Source organism: Caloenas nicobarica, chromosome Z (genome assembly GCF_036013445.1).
Source record: "Caloenas nicobarica isolate bCalNic1 chromosome Z, bCalNic1.hap1, whole genome shotgun sequence".
In the NCBI taxonomy this organism is placed as follows: domain Eukaryota; kingdom Metazoa; phylum Chordata; class Aves; order Columbiformes; family Columbidae; genus Caloenas; species Caloenas nicobarica.
In genome coordinates, this window is record NC_088284.1 from 38,701,702 (window position 1) to 38,723,027 (window position 21,326).

At 37.6% G+C, this 21,326-nt stretch overlaps 1 protein-coding gene across 1 annotated transcript in view; it reads right to left on the minus strand.

Annotated features, from left to right (window-relative positions):
- FER (FER tyrosine kinase) overlaps nt 1–21,326 on the minus strand; it is a 175,524-nt gene that overhangs the window by 61,570 nt on the left and 92,628 nt on the right. The window contains exons 14-16 of the mRNA XM_065655872.1: nt 8,178–8,234; nt 4,997–5,112; nt 3,310–3,404 (exon numbers count right to left, since the gene is read on the minus strand). Coding sequence (XP_065511944.1) covers nt 3,310–3,404; nt 4,997–5,112; nt 8,178–8,234 — 268 coding nt within the window. The remainder of the gene's footprint in view (nt 1–3,309; nt 3,405–4,996; nt 5,113–8,177; nt 8,235–21,326) is intronic.

The window sequence follows — 21,326 nt, forward strand, 5'->3', positions numbered from 1 at the left end:
ATCCCTTGAAGAGAGATTATAAAATAGATGTATGCATTATTCTAAGATATTTTCCTCATTTTTTGGCAGGTGGTGGACTGTGAAAAAGAAAACCAAGTCTTTCTGTACTGGAGTGCTATGTGATGGATTGACACAGCTGGGTAAACACACAGTGCGGTGGGTGAGCAATTGGCTGACAGGCCGGGCTTAAAGGGTTCTGGTAAATGGGGTTATGTCAGGCTGGGGATCAGTCACTAGCGGGGTTCCACAGGGATCCATCTTAGGGCCTGCACTCTTCAACGTCTTCATAAATGACTTGGATGCAGGACTTGATGGAATACTAATAAGTTTGCTGATGACACAAAATTGGGAGGAGCTGTTGACACTCTTGAGGGCAGAGAGGCCCTGCAGAGGGATCTGGACAAATTGGAGAACTGGGCAATCACCAACCACATGAAGTTCAACAAGGGCAAGTGCCAGATTTTACACCTGGGACATGGCAACCCTGGATGTACATCCAGACTGGGGAACGAGGTGCTGGAAAGCAGCTCTGTGGAGAGGGATCTGAGGGTTCTGGTCAACAGCAAGTTGGACATGAGCCAACAGTGTCCCTGGCAGCCAAGAGGGCAACCGTGTCCTGGGTGCATCCAGCCCAGCATTGCCAGCCGGGCAGGGAGGTGATTGTCCCGCTCTGCTCTGCACTGGGGCGGCCTCACCTGGAGCACTGGGTGCAGTTCTGGGCGCCGCAGGATAAAAAGGAGATAAAGCTACTGGAGAGTGTCCAGAAGAGGGCTACGAAGTTGGTGAAGGGTTTGGAGGGGAATCTACATGAGGAGCAGCTAAAGTCACTTGGTTTGTTCTCCCTGGAGGAGACTGAGAGGAGACCTCAGTTTATTATTTTTTATTATTTATTATTATTCATTAATTATTTTGGTTAATCCTTGCTCCATTATCCATCCTGAAATGTCTTTATCAATGTGATTCTTAATTTAGGACACATCACTCGTTGTGTTAACACACACGCATACACCAAGAAAAGGGATCTACCTACAAAGCATGACTGTCTTGGACAACTTGCTTTATTTCTCTGTTTACTGTTGGCAACATTTGTGTTATTTTTGCCTGTAACAACAGTTGCAGAGACGCTTAAATATGCGTCTCTCACCTTCTATATTGTTTTCATTGATGACTTTATCCAGATGCATAACTTTTAATCCAATTTACATTTGCAAGAAAGGAAAAAGATTTCTCTGCAGAGACAGTTCATAATAGAATCATTAACAGAGCAGCACTTCTCCACATAAAGTGCTAAGTTTCAAAATTCCTTTTTTTTTCCTGAACAAATTAAGAATCTGAATTTAAATCTCAATCTGGAATGAAAATCAGAATAAGCCACTACGGAGTCACACCATAGCTGTCTCAAAAGACATAGCAAGTGTATAGCCTACATGTATTTGGAATATAAAAACAGTAGAAAAAGTGAAAACATTAAACAGAACTCAGAAAACACAGGAGAAATTCCACATTTTATGTAGATATTTCTAATTTTTTCCTCAGGGAAAAAACTGTCGTTCATTAATTACACATCTTCTCAGCCATACATTTACAGAATACAATTCTAAGCTAAAACATGTCATTTTTATGAATTAAAAAGAATGTCAGAGTTAAACTGTTTGAACACCTTCAGGTGTAAACATATTTAAGACAAAAACCAGACAAAGCAGATACTGAGAAAGTTAAGTGCTGAGTGCAAGTCAACAAGCCTACCACTATTCTGTTCTTCAAAGGGTGGCACTAAATACCAAGTCAGAGCACTAATAATTATTATTTTAGGTAATCTCATCCAAAGTTGCCATTAGAAAACAGGAAAGCAGTAACATTGAACTACTGCTTCTCTGAATTGATCTAAGTAGTGTTTTGTCTTTCCTCTGCCAACTTCTTCATGGTTGGCATCCTTATCATTTCTAGCTGACTCGGTCAGTCTCATGGTGTGCTAACCAAAATGTAAAATAATATAGAAAAGTGTGTTGGCTTGAACATAGTACAGTGTTTATGACGGCAAGCAAGCACGGAAGCACACCAGCAAAACAGGATAAGAATTAGGAAGTTTCTTGCAAATTCAAAGCCAAGAGACAGAAGAATTTTTGGTATCCAAAAACTGGGCTGCAAAGCAGAAATAAGAATCAGAGGAAGGTTCTCAGAGTTTTTATTAATTGATGTACATTTCCTCTAATCATATTAGTATATTTTTGCATGCAACAACAGATGCACAGATGCTCAAATATGCATCTGCCACCTTCTCTATATCGATGACTTTACCCAGATGTATAGCTTTTATTCCCATCTACATTGTATTAGTGTGTTTCGACGACTTGTCCAAGGCTGAACCAGAATTATAAAGGTGCTAAAATATAACGATTTATTTTTATCATCAGCGATGTCTAGAGAAGCTGATTACCAAAGCATGCCTTAAAACCCGGGAGACACTGCTTTTTTAAGTCTCCATTTTAATAAAGTTAATCACACATACAAATATAACAATCTAATATAATCTAATTGAATAAAGGCAGAAAATTCCAATAGGTTAAAGATTTCATCAGTGCTCTTGTAGTAAAGCCACTACTCAAGAATTACAAACAACAGAAGTCTTCATAAATGAAACGGTTCTTAATACAGCTTGCTGTATAATTTTAAAGACAAATCCATTGATGTATAAAAGAAATACAGTGTTGCATAAGAATCAGAACTAGCATCTACATTTTACAGCTGCTGAGAAAATCAACAAAGAAGTAAAATTGCCCAAAAGCCATTACCATCCCAACAATCTGAAATTCTCTCCAGCCATTGCTGAATAAGATGAACTCAAGATTCCAAAAATAAATCAAGAGCAACTCATAAACTGAACAATATATTTTGGTAAAGAAAAAAAGATTATTGCCAAAAATGACAGCCAAATCTGAGTAATTAAAACTGAAACATTGCCCAGCCATGAAGTTTCTTTAAATACAAGCATCTCAACAGTCAATATATATAACTCTATTGTTTAAGGAAGTACCATGTAACATCTTGTCAGGAAGAAAATGAAGATAGAGCTGAGATACCTTTCAGCAAATTCTGTTGTCTTGAATAGCTACAGAAAAAGTCACAATAGATTTGTGGACCCCACTCCACCCTAAAGCTAGTAGAACCTAATATCTCCAAAGATTTGTAACACAGGTGACTTCTGAGATCAGTCATAAGAACACAGATAAAGACAAATACAAAACAATACATTTTACATTATGGAAACAATACCTATAAAAATATGCTGAGGAAAAGAAAAAAAATTACCTGGAACAAGTTCCATAACAATATAAATAGGTTGTCGTTGTGTGCAAACTCCTATAAGTTTTACAATATTAGGATGATCATACTGTTTGAGTATTCTGCAAAACACACAGTAAGTTTATTGTATTAATAAACTTTATTGTACAAACTGATTAAGTATTATAGGAAAACATCTTATACCCTTAATGTTATTTTCATGGAACATGTTAACATCAATGTTATCATAAATAAAAAAATCAGTGTAACATAATCATAATTCTGTTCGAAATGGAGGGCATTCTGACTCACTAATAAATCTAGATTGAACACTGTTATTATTCATACTGTAATTTTACTGTTTGTCTACATAACTTTTGTCTATGTAACTGAAATATGGCCTGACATGTTTGCAGTTTCTCAAGAGCCCTTGTAATTAAATAGCATTTCAATGGTGGACCAGAACCAGAGCTACATCAAAAAAGTATGCAGAGCATGCCTCTACACTTCCCTGCTGCACTTTTCAATGCACACTCATTCAAATTTTACTTTAAGAGATTAATACAGTAAATTTTAGAAGAATATAAGGACAGCAACTTTAATTTGGGGAATTAAACACAAACATTTACATCTTCTTACATGATACTTTAATAAGAACACTTGCAGGCTAAAACATCATGCTATGATTTGTAAGCGAAATAAAGGACAAGGAAAAGAGACCTTGTAATTTAAATGTTTCTTGTACTATTTGCTGATTTAAAGCACCTGCTCTTTTCCCCTCTTTTCTAGGATCAAGGCTAAAATACTGACCTACTCGGTATATACATGTTTAGTAAGAAATAACACACTTCATTATTTTTTTTCAGACTAACAGTGGCAGGCTGCTTAATAAATGAAACGTTCCTGCAGTTGCCAAGTTACAAGCTGTGTAGAATTATTCAACAGATATAGTGGCTGATCTTCATCACTAAATGTAGACAGCATCTTTTACTTTTCCATAATGATCATACTAGTTTGGGAGTAAAAATGAAAACATATAAAGCTTCATAGCAAGAGGGAGCATGTTAATTTAAACAATTGTGAAATTATCTCAATACACCCTTCTGCCCTGAGGTCTCAGAACCTCATATCTACATCAGCTTATATTCAGAATACTTAGCATATTGTGGCATGATTGTAATTTGAAATGCAAGCATGCAATCACATGCTGCCTGACACAGCATAAAATATCTCTATGGAGTGAACTCTTCTTACAAAGAGAAAATTACTAAATGGGGTCTATGTGGTAACCTTGCTACATTTGACCAGCTCTATTAATCATGCATGTAAGGTAGGATTTATGACTGGTATTATCACATTTAAATTAACGGCATCTTCCAGTCTTCTTATCCCAATCCTCAAGGCACATCTCAGAAGAAGTTCTAAATGGAAGCACTTACAACAACAAAATTGTGTTTTATACGCATAGCTTGTGTTGCCAAAGAGGCAGTTTCAGCAAGTGCAGATGCTACTGCATTCACACGTTAAAAATGCTGATGTTTAGTTACCAGGGCAACAGTTGTAGAATGTACTGAGAAAGAGAAAAAAGCAAAAAGTTTGATTACTGCTTTGTTGAATTTTTCTGAAGATCAGATTTTGTAAAGCCATGCAGAAATAAAACTTGAAAAAAAACCATATAACAAGCATCTATTTCAGTTACATTTAGAGAACCTACCTGGCTTCTGACAGAAATTTTATTTTCAACTCCTGAGGAAGATCTTCTTTACAAGTTTTTACAGCAACAGGTGTTTTATCCTTTAATGTTCCCTTATACACCTCACCAAAATTACCCTGAAATCAGGGAAAAGAAGTCATTCTAAGTAAACAAAATCTTCAGAAATCTCCAGAAAACAATACAGACAGCTAATGTAACGGGCACAGAACACTGAAATGTGTTCATGAAGACAAATGAGGTTTTCTTCCAGTACCTGACCCTAACACAGTGGAGTTCACACAGACATAGTACATCTATTATATGGACATAGTTCTACTTTGATCTTGCTGGAAAGAGAAAAAAATACATTAATTGCATAACTACGATTTTCTCATAAAACCTCTTAGTAACTTCTAAAGTCAACAGACACTGATAGTAGTACTTATTGTTTCTTATTGTTACTCCTGCACTCGTTCATTTTCACACTATTTAATTTTATCAATAGTTTTTAACTAGCAGTCTGTAAGAGACCAAAAGGTGATCTGTGAAACTAGGACAAACCACATCAACATATCATAAACATTCTTATATATACAAGAAAAAAAAATGCTAAGTAAGAAAAGTGAAAACACTGAATATTATTTTCTTATCAGAAATTAGAACCACTGCAAATAAAGGTATTGTCGTGTCTGCCCTGAAAAAATTACACAATCCACAATTTTTTTAAAAGCCAAACTCAGCACTGATCTGTAAAGGCAAGTATGTAAGGTCACACATTTAGACAAGACTCTATAAAGTAGCTCCTTTCATATTCAGATTTTTTAGATCTTCAAAAACATACCCACAGGGTAAGTTGTTATTTTTTTAGCTTTCATAGAAGAAAACTGAAATAATAAGGATCACAGGATAAACTCCATCATATGGTTTTTTTTACTTAAATAAAAACAAAAGAAATATTAATTAGGATACAAATTGAAGGAAGAAAGAGATTACAGGGTATATGAAAAACACTGGCATCAATGAAAAAATTCAAGTGAAGAAAAAAGATCAAAACTGAAGACCTCATACTTTTAGTTAAGTTTCATATTTCCTAAAGAATAAATAAAATTCAGGTTTTAGTTTACATGTGATAAAACGCCACATGAATTCCCCTTCTGCGTCCTAGTATCTGGGGCTGCATGTGACTTCAAAAAACAGCAAAACTCTGCTGGGAATGTTTTCCTTTCTTTCCTGAGTGAGGAAGATTTCATTACATCATGCATGTGAATACAGTATTGCCAAAGGAAGACGGAAAAGGGAAAAAATAAATTCACAGATGGAAACCAGTAATATGCTACTAATAACAAGGGAAGAAATTTAAGCCTAAACACAGATTTCCAGTATTACATATACCCCAGGATAGGGAAGATACAGCTGGCAAGCAAGTTATAGGATCTATGACAGCAATCTGCCCTTCTAAAATAGTGCTTCTAGAGGTCAGGACCTCTGATATATACCTCTGATATATAAAATCGTACGAGGTGCCCAAAGGTAAGAAGCTGAGTCACTCCCAACGCACTTCTACTCCAGCCTTCCGGTCAGAAGTATTCAACGGTGATAGCTGAACGTAGCTTCAGGGCTACTTAGTATTGAAAATGTTTTGTTTCATTCTGTTCTGGTTTTTTTTACTTAAAATACTTAATTATAACTATATATGATTTTTAATATAACATGTTCATTTCATACAACTTTCATTTTGTGGGGTATTGTAGAATTAATACTGAGTAAATAAACAGATCATCCATTTCTGAGGTGAAGGAAAATCTTCATCTTTTCTGAAGTTTGCATCCTCTTATGCATTAAGCTTTCAGGATTTTCCTCCTCATCTTTTCCAGGCCACTCAAGATTTTACAGACCCTCAAGATTTCTCACTTCCATGATGAATGGCCGTAATTTAAGATTTTTCTCATATGGACACTGATGGTCCCATCATTCTTTTCTTCTAATTTGACTATATGTTTTTAGAGATGGATGCACAACCAATTTATACTCTATTCCAATAAGGTTTTTATCTTGTTCTGTATTTTTTAAAGAACATATCTTTCCATAATAACTTTTTTCAATAAAGACTTCTAGGTCTTTATTGACTATTAAAAATGTTTTGTGTCAAAAACACGCAATGCACATGTAAATTTGGTTTACTAAATTAACCAATTTTCAGATTGCTTTAACTGTCTTTACTCACCAAGACTAATTCATACATAATTTTTATCAGGACAAAGCTTTTTTAATGCCTGAAACATCTTTTCTTTTTCTTCCTTGACACTATTCTGTTTAAGAATGTGAAGCTGTCACAGTACCTACATTTTATGCAGACACAGTTCTGTCTACCAGTAGATAATACTTGTCATCATCTTACACTGCCAAAGAGATTTTATCCTGAGTAACAGAATTTTCTGACTATTTTATTCCCCTGTTTCTTCAACAGTTTATCAGTTCTTTTAGTGTGTATCATAGTAAGAAGGGAATTATTGCTTTCATTTATCTCCTCCTCATTTAGGGCTATTTTTCAGTTTTGGGAAATGTTTTGGAACATTGTGTCCAGAGTGGCACTCACAACTGTCTTTGTAGGTGCAAAGGTGCTAAAAATGTAACTGAGGTACGAAGCTTACCTGATTTTAAAGACAGTTCCTAAGCAGAATTTATGATATAAGCTACACTATACAAGAATTCATCTAATACATATATGATTGTGAAGTTACCTAACATTCAATAAATCATGCAAAAGCAATGAATGTTAGTTTTAACAAATATTGATCTAATCATCTTATATCAATTTTTATGCATAAATAAAAAAATATACATAAATGTATAAACATAAATCTATTTATGTTTTTATTTATAAGTTGCAACAACATTTTTCTAAGACTACACATAGTAAAACAGCCACATCATGTTGTATAGAAATCTAGTTAGCTTAAAAGCCTACCAAAAGAGAAAACTATGTATGCTAATTAAACAGTTTCAGCACACGTTATCATTTACCAGTAAACGTGATTTGCATTTATTTAAAGTGCAGTGCTGTTTTGTGTATTCAAGTAAAAGAATTGGTATAAAAATTGCATACCACAGTAATTTAAAAGAAAAGGTAAACAGAAAAGGTATAGGCTTAATGACCAATACATACTTATTTAAATGTTACCTAGCTCACTTGATCACTTACTTTGCCCAATAATTCTCCCAGTGTGACATCTTCATGATTAAGAACCCACTTCTTATCCTACGGAAAGAAAAGGAAAGAAAAATTTTCAGTCTGTGCAAATATGTAAGATACAGTTTCTATAAGATACATTTCAGTACAAATGGATGTAAAGAAGCATTATATTCAGACTGCTTAATCAAAAGCATGCCAGGAAGTTTTAAATCTAAGTGTTCATAAAACACAGTTTAGAAAACTTCCTATACAATCAAATACTGAAATATGCTATACAGCAAATTTCTGTCAGAAGATTAAGCCTACAACACGACAGGATGCACATAAATAGAGCACTACGCAAATTTTCATACAAATTCTGGAAATGATATCTAGCACTGCTTTTAACAATTACCTGAGTCAAAATCAGATATGAAAACTTCATTTCAGCATACAAAATAACTTATTGCTAGATCTCCTCAGTGTACATGAAAAAGAACTGATTTTTCTAGTTATTAACAAGACACATATTTGCATCTCTTACATCTTCCGTGGTAGTTTCAAATACTACAGGCAACTACTTGAAAAGACAACATAACAAATACCAGTTAAAGTATCTGTTCAGTGTTGATGACCAACACTAGAAAAAGTCTGCAACAACCTGAAGACATATAAAAAACAATTATAAACTTCTTGCTACACAGACATATTTAGTAAACATTCAGCTAAAATGTTACAGTAGGATATTTTAAGTCTAACCCCCATATTTACTATTTTTCCATTTTATTTCTCTGTTAGCACCTCACCTATCACCTCATAAATACTATTACTACTCCTCATGTTAGTTGTAAGGTCCTAAGCATTCTTTATTACTAATGAAAAAGGCAAATATCTAGACAAGCGTATGCCAACTCATTAAATAATTTCTCATTAAAGCTCACAGAAAACCAAGGCAAACATGCTGGCTTTGAAGTACACCTAATATATCAGATTAGCAGGTTTTCTGTACTATGGAGGACCTGTAGTGATCCTGACTGGAAGACTGGCGTACATGAAAGTGTCAGTGACCAACACGACAGCCCAGGCTTGCACAGCTCCCTGGGCCACGGGATGAGCTCAGCCAGCACACCGCAACAGAGCCTGCAGGTAGCTCCCACTGGGTACCACCAATTATGCCACCTGCGTGGCTTTGCGTTATTCTACCAGAGCTCCAAGAAGTTCTCATGTGGACATCCATTCTGTTTGCCAGTGGAGATAATGAACAGAGTTGTTTCATTGTAAAAAAAGTCCTGTTATAGCTCAAACAACCAAAATGTGAGAATTTCTGCTACAGGAAGGGACTGCCCATCATGCTGCATGTGGATCCGTGGCTCATTCAATGCTACACCACCCAGGGCTCCCACCATCTAAAGGGATGCAAGATTGCCTATAGTACTCTCTCCCTACAGAGTTAGATCTAATAGACAGTGTTTTAAATGATACCTTACAGATTCTGAGCGCCTTAATTACTGGGATCGTAACAGCACCGCCTGGTGTGAAATGGGATTTTTCCAATGTGTTTAAATACCTGATGGCAGTGAATGAAGAAAAGGGAGCAAGACGCTTCTCAGTGGTGCTCCGTGAGAGGACAACAGGCAGTGGGCACAAATTTGAAAAACAGGAAATTCATTCTGAACATGGGGAAACACATTTTCAGTGTGAGGGTCGTCAAACACCAGAACAGGTTTACCCAGAGAGATTTTGGAGTCTTCATCTGTGGAAATATTCAAAATCAAACTGGACACAGGTCTGCGAAGCCCACAGCAGGTGAACCTGCCTGAGTTAGGTGGGTTGGACTAAGACTCTCAAGAACGCCCTTCCAACCTAAATAAGCACGTGATTCAAAGACAGAGAAAAATCTTCTGTATGTAAATAGACCACAGAATTACAGAATTGTTTTGGTTGGAAGGGGACCTTTAAAGATCACCTAGTTCAACCCCCATGCCATGGGCAGGGCTGTCTTCAACTAGATCAGGTTGCTCAAATCCCCATTGAACTCGAACTTGAACACTTCCAGTGATGAGGCATCCACAACTTCTTTAGGCAACCTGTTCCAGGGTCTCACCACCCTCACGGTAAAAAATGTACTCCTAGTATCCAATCTAAACCTAAGCTAATTCAGTTTAAAAAGCATTTCCTCTTGTCCTGTCACTACAGGCCATACTAAAAAGTCTGTCCCCATCATTCATAGAATCGTAGAATCATTTTGGTTGGAAGAGACTCTCAAGGTCATCGAGTTCAACCATAACCTAACTCTAGCACTAAACCATAACCCTAAGAATCTCATCTATGTGTCTTTTAAACACCTTCAGGGATGGTGACCCCATCACTTCCCTGAACAGCCTGTTCCAATGCCTGACAACCCTCTCTGTGAATAATTTTTTCCTAATATCCAATCTGAACCTTCCCTGGCACAATTTTTACAAGCCTCCTTTAAATACTGAAAGGCTGCAATAACGTGTCCCCAGACCCTTCTCTTCTCCAGGCTGAACAACCCCAACCCTCTCAGAGTTGTTCCAACCCTCTGACCATTTTTGTGGCCCACCTCTGGACCCTCTCCAACAGGTCCATGTCTTTCCTGCACTGAAGACCCAGTGCAGAATGCAGTACTCTAAGTGAGGTCTCACCAGAGTGGAGGGGCAGAATCGCCTCCCTCAAACTGCTGGCCACGATCCCTTTGATTGACCTTCTGGGCTGCAAGTGCACATTACCAACTAATGTCCAATCTTTCAGCCACCAGGATCCCCAAGTCCTTCTCCACAGGGATGCTCTCAATCTGTTCATCCTCCAGCATGTATGAATACTGAGGACTGTCCCAACACAGGTAGAGGACCTCGCATTTGGTCTGGTTAACCTTCACGAAGTTCACATGGGCCTTCTATTCAAGCCTGTTAAAGTCTCTCTAGAAGGCGTTATCTTCCCTGTAGTGTATCAAGTGGATGAAGGGATTGAGTGCACCCTTAGTAAGTTTGCAGATGACACCAAATTGGGTGGGAGTGTTGATCTGTTGGAGGGTAGAAAGGCCATTCAGAGGGATATGGATCAGCTAAATCTTTGGGCTGAAGCCAATTGCATGAGGTTTAACAAGGCCAAGTGCCCGGTCCTGCACTTGGGTCACAACAACCCCAGGCAGCGCTACAGGCTTGGGGAAGAGTGGCTGGAAAGCTGCCTGGAGAAAAAGGATCTCAGGGAGCTGATTGACAGCCAGCTGAATATGAGCCAGCAGTGTGCCCAGGTGGCCAAAAAGGCCAACAGCATCCTGGCTTGTATCAGGAATAGTGTGGCCAGCAGGACTAGGTAAGTGACTGTGCCACTGTACTCAGCACCAGTGAGGTCCCGCCTTGAATACTGTGTTCAGTTTTGGGCCTCTCATCGTAAGAAGGACATTGAAAAACTAGAGGGAGTTCAGAGGAGGGCAGCGAAGCTGGTGAGGGGCCTGGAGCACAAGTCTAGCAGTTGAGGGAACTAGGGCTGTTCAGCCTGGAGAAAACGAGGCTGAGGGGAGACCTTATTTCTGTCTACAACTACCTGAAAGGAGGTTGTAGCATGGAGGGTGTTGGTCTCTTATCCCAAGTAGCAAGTGATAGGACAAGAAGAAATGGCCTCAAGTTTTGCCAGGGGAGGTTTAGATTGGATATTAGGAAAAAATTCTTCATGGAAAGGGTTGTCAGGCATTGGAACAGGCTGACCAGGGAAGTGGTAGAGTCAGCATCCCTGGAGGTGTTTAAAAGGCGTTTAGACGAGGTTCTTAGGGACACGGTTTAGTGCCAGAGTTAGGTTATGGTTGCACTCAATGATCCTGAGTGTCTCTTCCAACCAAAGTCATTCTATGATTCTATGTGCACTACTCAGCTTGGTATCATCTGCAAACTTGCTGAAGGTGCACTCAGTCCCACTGTCTATGTCATTAATAATTATAATCAACACTACCAGTGTCAATATAGACCCCTGAGGGACAACACTTGAGCCCTTGACTGTAACTCTTTGGATACAGCTATCCAGCCTACTCCTTATCCATCAAATAGTCCATCCATCAAACCCATATCTCTCCAATTTACTAACCAGGATGTTGCGTGGAGAATTTGCATTCTTGTTATAGGAGCAACTTGCCTGTAATATGCTAGGTCAAACCATGTTATCTGCTGGGAACCAGGTATTACATGAAAAACTTTTATAAAAATACTGACTCCTAACAGAAGGCATTGCAACATTTATCACTGCCTTTAACACGTTTTCAAATTTAAAAGAAAATGTAGAATGTATGATTATAATTCTTTTTGTTATCAGCGAGACAGATAACAAAAAACAGAAGCTTTGACTCTTTAGCCATTTTAAGAGTCATACATATCTCTCCCCTGCCATGGCTGAACTCTAGGTTGCTAGTACAGAACACTGAGTACAACCAGAGTACAAACATTCATGAATGACCTTTTTGTAACATAAAACTTTAGCTTATCTTAAAAGGTGATTTTTTTTTTTTTTCCAAACTGTGAAAATTCTTCTCCCCTTCAGATGGGGGCTAAATCTTTAACAAAATGTTCCCCACAGGCAGCACCATTTCCACTGACCTACACAACCAGTAAAGTCTGTTGTCAATTCCTAAGGAAGGTGGAGGCTTGTACCAACTTGTGTCTCCCTCCTTTTGCAAGGAAAAAAACATTCGGCATGTAATCCAGAGAAGTTCTGGGTAACTGAAAGAATGAACAGAGTATGTAAAAATTATGCTGCACAGTGTGCCTTGCTGGGAAGGTACTCATTCCTATTCCCCACATTTTTTGACTGACCCGAATTCACCACAGAAAAAAAGGGGTTGTGGGGATCATTACTATTGTGATTTCTATGGGTTTTTTTTCTTATGTGTAATGTCACAAAATCACACATACCATTGCTCCTGTAAGCTGGGCTCAGTACACATTCTAGAGACTCTCTGAATGGCTCTATTCACCCAAACTTCCAGCACACAACTCCTGTCAGCCCCATCATATGAATTACTGTACCACGCCACCATGCAGTGTGATGAGATCCACGCTTTGCCCCTCCTCTTCCCTGAATGGGTCACTGAGAGACTCACAATGAAATCTCAATAACCATCAACTGACTTTTCTCCTATAGACAATATTCTTGATTAAAAGTACTGCCTCACTGATCAGACATGATAAGCAACATATTTCCTTTATCTCCCCCTTTTGATTTTGCTTAAGATCACAAATGTTCTGTTCACTGAAGACTGTCGAGATATTTTTTTGCTGATTGGATGTCTCATTCAGAAGCTGCTACACTACAAACACATTGAAACTGCCATCAACCTGCACACTATCCTTTACCACTAAGACTGAAGTTTAAGAAAACAAATTGCAAAGAAAGCTGAAAAAAAAAAAAACAAACACAAACTGACTACGTGGAGGTATTGTCATAATGCTTTTTAACATTGAAATATGTACTTTAAAAGCCAAAATGTTATAGAATTAAAGCTTAATGGATTTTTTTACCACTTAATTCAAAGGATTCAGTATTCCGGGAATGACTTTTAAAAAATATTGACAACATGGCATTTCAAAGGCTTGCTTATGAAGAAAAAAATTGATGCATAGTCCTTCAGAGGCCTAATTAAAGAAAATGGCACCATAAACCAGAATGAAATGATCTGTTGAAGGATCTGTTATCACTGTATCAGTACATTAATCACTACCTGCAGTTTTCTTTCTATAAAAACTTTCAGTCATCTGTTATACTAGGGTAATCCATTGATTATATTATCATGGTTCTGCCAGATTCTTCACAATAAAAAGATTATACAAAGTTTGATTTGGTTTGTTACTGAAGTTCTCATTGTTGGTTTAGAAAACAAATCTTTATTGATGAGCATACGCAAATTGTTCTACCCTCATAGTATCTGTTTCACTAGATATCAATAAGCAAACATTCTTCTCAGTGGTACATAAATTGAGAGTTTGCTGCTTATGAAAGCTTTTGAGGAAAGATATCTTTAATTGCTTTTGTAGGTATACAAACTACATCTTACATTTTGGAGACTTATCATATGTGTCACTCCTGTGGCTATGTGGCTGAGCCAGCAGTCTAAAAACGAGGCAGTAGGTGCTTCAATGATCCTTTGTGCCTCTAGCTGGAATCTCTTCAGAACTGTTCTTTCACTGACCATCATGCACCACCTGCACAGACCTCAAAAGCAGACACCTATGGAAAATGATTTAAACCCTTGGTGTATTGCACTGCTTTTGACCACACTTCTCATCATACATTTAGTCGTTTAACTTGCAATGGAATGTGAAACCAGGAATATTTGCCAGACGATCCATGTGAGGTTAGCAGAAGATACATATTGTAACACAATTAACAGAACAGAAAGTGTAACCAAGAACTTCTATCTATCTAATTGCTCTTCCCTCAGCACAAGTTTTTCAGTTATGCTCGTGCTTCCTGGTTTCTCTCTCTTGGGTTTAGAGAGAGCCTTAAGGACTATGAAAACAGTTTGGGTTTTTTTTTCCCACTAGGAAGTATTTCCTCCTTCCCCTTCCTCTTATATAGCCTTCACTTTGTGTGAGCGTTATCATTGAGCTTCTGGACAAAAAAAATGGCAGCCTTCGTACTACATCATATTCCTCTATTTGAAAAGTAAGCTCATTCAATAGAGAATGCTGCAGGACACATTTCCCTATGCAGAGAGAAGTGCCTAAGCCCTTGCACTAGCTATGCCTGTAATTTTCTTCTAAGACTGCAATTTTTTCGTAAGGTACATGACTCCTCATGCACTGAGAAAAGAGGCTGGAAACCTAACTCAGGTCTTGGTATTCTGTGATGGTAGTGAAGTGCTTCCAACTACAGTCCCTAAGTCCACCTGTGAATTCAACTCTGAAGCTACAGATGGTCCCTCTATCCCACAGCACTGAAAGCATTTCAAGTAGAAATATTAAGTTAGAAAAGGCTGGAGCTTCACATGCGTTACACTTTTATCTAGTATCTTAAGGCACTTGTGGAGTGACATAACCCCTGTTACACTGCACCAAAGCAGTTTCTTCAGCAGATAGGAAGAAAGAATGTAAGAGAAGAGATGTTGTCATCTACATCATACCAGCGTACAATTCTGGCATTAAAAGGAAACAAATCCAGTTTTCTAACTTGCAATGTGTTAGCTATCAATTTAAATACTGCTTCAGAACAAAGTGTCACTGGTTTAGGTAATTACCTTTAATTAATAAACTATAATATGTACAGCACTGTAAGGTGGACAGTGACAAGACTGTTTCTACTGCAAGTAAATTGTCTCACTGATTCTGTTCAAATTGCACTGAATTGATATGTCATCACTCGATATTTTTGGATAGCTGCCAATAACTAAATCAATTAAGCACACAAAGGAATGGACGCATATTAGCATATACTAAATAAAAGTCAGAAAGAAAGTCGTATTTTCTATCTGATCATAAACTTCATGATCTTCTGTGAATGCTTAATTCTGATTGTGAATAGAATGTATTTCTCCAGTTGTCAAATGCTATTACTCTACAGATTAATCAGGTGTGTGAAAGACACTGAAAGTTACAAAAGAAATGTGATGGCAAAATGGGAAATAAAAAATAACCTTTAGTGTAAGTATAGATAAACAGACAATGTAATGCCCATCAGTCCAAGTCACAGAAATTTTCATTTCAATAGAGTTGCTCCTAAATCAAATAGAGCAACTCCACCACATTTCTGTACCTAATCATAAGCTAACCCGAATGAGAGAGAAGGACAGAACTCTTGAGACTATTAATGCCTTAATGCCATTATTACTACCCCCTGGAGGAACCTGCTTTTGATGTAGCCCTCTTCTTGTACCACCACTATAAACCTCTGTTTATCTCATCCTTGTTCAGATTCTTCTACTGTTACTCTTGGACCACGCAATATAAAAGCACAAATCCAGTTACGGAAATGAGTGCTTTAGCATACTTCTTATCTTAATGATATGTTATTTCCAAATGGAATTACTTAAGAAATCCAGGAACTTTAACACATTGTACTTTATTTATGTCCTATGGTTTCCTCCAAGCGAGGAAAATGAATTACTTGGATGTCATACTTCTTAGCCAAGCACAGCAACTGACTTGGCTCAGCTCAGGCAAAGCTTCAGTGCCTCATGGGAGATAACCCTTTATCAGAAATGAGGAGCTACTTGGCAAAAACATGCTTTTGAGGTTCTCTATGGAAGAATACCAGGGAAATGGCACAATAACTAAAGGATAAGAAGAAACCACCCCAAGGTGGACACTCTTGGGAGGAAACTGAAAGACAAGCAACAACCCTGCTGAGACTGCTGTGGTTAGTAAACCATCGTTTCCACACCTGGGAAACACATTAGTGTCTTCTGAAGCCACATCCTCCAACCTATTTGTTCAATGGTGTTACCGTTCCTCACTTATTTTTCCTTGTCACTTACTGAGCAGCCAGAGTGACAGTGTGTAGTCACCCTGGGGCTGAGCAGATAGGGGACCCCTGGCCAGCAGGGCTGAGGCTCACCAGCCACAACCCTCAGAGAGGGAGCAGGGCAGGCTGGGGGGACAGCCTCAAGTTCAGATAAGCCAAGTCTGCACTGATAAAGGAGGCCCATGGTCAACCTGGGAAGTCAGCTTGTGGATCGGGGGCAGTGTGAAGGCCAGGGAAGGGGAACCAGCATCAGACACGGCCTTATGGACCAGTGGGCAGATTGATGGTGGCAAGGCAGGGCCAGGGTCAGTCGAGAAGCTGGCCAGGGTCAGGATCCAGGACCAGATGAAGGGGAAGCATGGCCAGACACACGCAGGGCTGGTGGGGCTGGGCAGTGAAGCCTCTGCCAAAAGTGACTCCCATAGCATAGGGTTTGGCTCCATCTGGGAACTTCAGCCCAAAGGGGTGAAGCCTCCAGCTGAGAGCTGGAAGGAGCAGCCCACAGCTGCATTATCGTATGTTGGTCTTGAGCCCTGGCCAGGAGTGGGGATGCTCTGAGGGCCCTTACTGAGCTAGCTGTTTACTAATAACACATTTGGAGTCCTGTCACTGCATCTGGCCTTCAGAGATACTGCTAGATCTGTTGGCCAAACACTGAGAAACAAGTTGTCAAATAGGAAGTTCACACAGTGAATAACTTCGTCAGCCTCAACACTGCTACCCTTCCCCAATGGACAGAGATCAGCTAACAGTCATCATACTGAAGGTTTATACAAACAACAGTTTGGTAGGGAGTACCTTTCCAGACTTTCTGAGGCTATACAGGATACTTGTTTGCTTTCAATAAAGACAAAAATTTTCAAAGGGGAGCATTATTTCAAGAGTTATCTGTAACTCACAAAAACGCCCATCCAAACAAACCAGTAATTAAAGAAAGAAAAACTTCACCTGTTAAAAAGAGTATTAAAAATAATCAGAAATGTCTCTTTATTTGTAAAATATTCTGGATATGAGAAGATGTTAGTAAGTTTCATTGTTCCCTGGACCATGGTAAGTTTCAAGCCTTGAGCCATCAGAAGGAAATCAACTGTGCATGTGTCCTTTCTTCAGTGGGGATGCAGGTACCAGAGTTGTGTGTAATGTCAAAGAGGCCATAGTATGAACAGCAGATGGTCGCTGTACAAGATGCAATCTCATTTTTCTGAGATATGAGGCCAAAATATTGTCACTATTACCCTAAATTTCTTCCAAACATGTAAGCTCAAGTCTGAAGTGCAGCTTTCCTCCTGGCTATCTCTCTTCATTAGCAGAAACTACATCAAAGAAATCACAAATTATTATGCCAGAAAGGCGGCTTACAAATTAGTTTCAGTGAATTATAACAGCTTTCAATAAAATGTAAAACATAACCCAGAACAAACAGTGTTCAATTCCCCTAGCATTATTTTTCTATAATTTTCAGTAACAATTTCAATCATAAGAACTCTAAAAGGGTACTTTTTCAAATTAACAAACAGCTGTAAAGAAATTTGATACTAAACGTTCTAAAATCAGATATTTTGGGAGTTAGATACGAGTTTATGAGCCTCAGCTTAAACACTTGGTTTTAAAAATCTTAACATTTCTAATAGGAGAGAGAAAAAGGGATAGAAAGAAAATGCCACTTGTACTTTTATTCAGAGTACCATCAATCAAAATCAAGATTCTTACCCAGACTCTTATGCAAGATTAGTAAAAGAGGAAGAGTGAGCAAATCCTGACCAGGTTCCATCACAATATGAATAAATAAGACTTTCATGTTATCTTCACTGTTATCTACTTATCTCATATTCTCTGTCACATTATTTACTCTAGCTAGTTCAGAAAATATTAAAAATAATAAAGCTAGATGCCTTCATACTAATGAAGGCAGGATCTATAGCAAATTCTGCCAATGCTTTTCATCTTAACAGTAGATTTAACAAAAGCAAAAGAAGTCTAAAAACCTCTAGAAATTGGAAACCTTAGCTGACTTACGGAACACCAAAATGACTCAGCCAAATGCAAGATGCATTTCTTTAAGAGAACTGAAAACAAAACGCTTCCCAATCTAAGAATCTATTGGAACACCGCATGGGAAATTTACCAAAAGCCTAAATATCCCTCTCCTCCCCCCATGCAAGTAAATTCTTCATTAACATTCCTCCAAAAAACCCCCCATAAAATAGACAGATATTGTCAGCATCTCATGAGTACAGTGCATAAGCATGCATTATGTCTGTATTTTCATGATGTAAGCAGAAAAAATACATTCAGAAAAATATTTTGGAAAGTAATATTTGCTCTCCTTCTTCCAAATGAAACATAAAATATCAACAGTATGAATTATTGCAGCTAAGAGCAATTTTTCCACAACAACAAAAATGGAAAGCCAGTATTTCATTTTCAGTATTAAGAATAATTAGAGTCTTTTTAATGGCTAGGAAAATGATAATCACAGATAAATTTTCATCACGTGGATATTCCAACATCAGTTATCAGAATTCGATGAACCAGAATAAAAAAAAGTGAGTAACAATCGTGTACATGTAGATACGGCCTATCAATGTGGAAATGAGAAATTATCTTCTTGAAGAAGCACTATTTTTGACACCACCTATGCCAGTAGATATAATGTGCATATCAATGTCATGAATCATAAACTATGTGTTTCAAGTCCTTCAGATGAAGTATAGAAATAAAAGTAGCTAGTGGAAAAGATTTTTCATAAGAACAAGTGAGTTTTGTAAGAGGGGTTTTGTAAAACCCCACTGACAACTTCTTTAAAACTGTTTCAGAGATTCATGAGCTGTAAAAATTGTTACAGAACCTGTTTTGCATTACTATCAGCAGTGTATTAAGCCACAGTGATGAAACCCAATGTGAGCTGTAAAACAGAATAATAGTGCAGATAGGTTTACCTCCTTGGAAAAAGTACCATTTCATCTGACTTGTTATTGTTCCATAAAAAACCACTGTGAAGTTCAACCTTTCTGCTAAACCAAATTCTAAATGGCCATAAAGCAAGAGGGTAGAACTGAAATTTGCAAAAGCTGCTATGCAGTGTATAAACTGCAGAAGTGACCTCAGATTAACTGCACAGCTTTTCTTTGAGCATTCTTTCTTGAAGATCAGTAGACAAATGACTGCAGAAGTCAACATACATAACCAGTTTTTCTTCACTTGTTTTTGAAGGATATGTAGTATTTCCCTAAGTTTATACTCTCGTATTCATCAAAGCACTAGAAAGATGCTGAGGATCTTTCAGGAAAAACATAGAAAATAAAGAAAAAGGAGAAAAAACATAACTGAGAAGAAGAAGACATAGAATGTGTAATCGTTAAGCACAGGAAAAAGAAAGTCAAGTTTATGTCAAACTCATTATATTTCAAACACATTCAGGAAACTTACAGCATTCCTCTCTATGTAATATGCTATATTCAGCTCCCAAACCCAAGTACTCTCAATCACCTGTTAACCACACACATGCAAACTGAGAAATTATCTGCCCTTTATCAGATATGCCCTCCAAAACAGCAACAGTCTTCTGTATGCTCTAAGTCAAACAAAACTGCGTGATAAAGTAGTTTTTCTTTTAAACATTTTGTCTGATTTAAAGAGAGAGGCATGCAGAAGCGCAGTCTTATTATGCATGCATAAATACACTCAAATGGTTAAAAGAGGCTAAAATACTTTCACATATGTATAAACACATTTTTACTCGCACTCATGTGCATGAAGTGGTATGTATAGCTGAAGTTGAGGGTCTACAGATGTATATAAAGATGTCCAAAAGAGTCTCCTTGAACTATCTAAGATACTTAGCCACATATTTAGTTCCATCCTGACTTAACTTCAAAACATCCAGTTATTTCCAGTTAGATGTTTTCTTTTTGCCAAGGAGATAAAACATTTAAGTCATTCTTTTGGCAACATCCACACACTAAGGTAAACTCTCTGCAAGACTGTTTCTTTATATATCCTACAGTCCTTCCAAAATAATTTGTAAATTACAGTGGTTAGTATGCAATAATTTTCAAAGAGCTGCAGTTTCACATCACAGCTTCCACCATACTATTATTTTGTTCAAAACAAAAGCTACAATACTTCATCCTATCCTTACCTAGCTATATCTACTAATTTTGCATTGGCTTTCATAATCTTCAGATAACATGTTAAAACCACTGATACTGAATAGAATTAACCTGGCAAAATTTCAAATAAACTGTTAAATTCGGTTAGTTTTTTAATAGGCAAGTGTAGGAAAAAGGCAAAACCACATAGAAAGGAAAAGGAAGTGAGAACACAACCTCTCCCACACATACACACCTTCGTGGGAACCCACGAACCACATGCACCATCCTGTCGTTCCGTATGAACACATGTGGTGGCAGATTTTGATGTTACATACATAGTAAGCTACTTCAACATTAATATTTACTTATTGATTAAACCTATATAAAATTTTGTTCCTTATTAACAACAATGTCAAAAAACCCAAACTATAAATCTCCATTTAAAAATTGTAGCTGAATTAAGAATATTTTTCTTTTAGTAAGTTTAAGGACCTGCACAATGTCATAGACAAAGATGAAGGCATCTGGTACCAAAAAAAGAATAGAAAGGCAAACACTTAAGGACAAAACAGCCTCAAAAAATAAAGTGGAATCAAAACCCATGTTATATTCCCTGCTA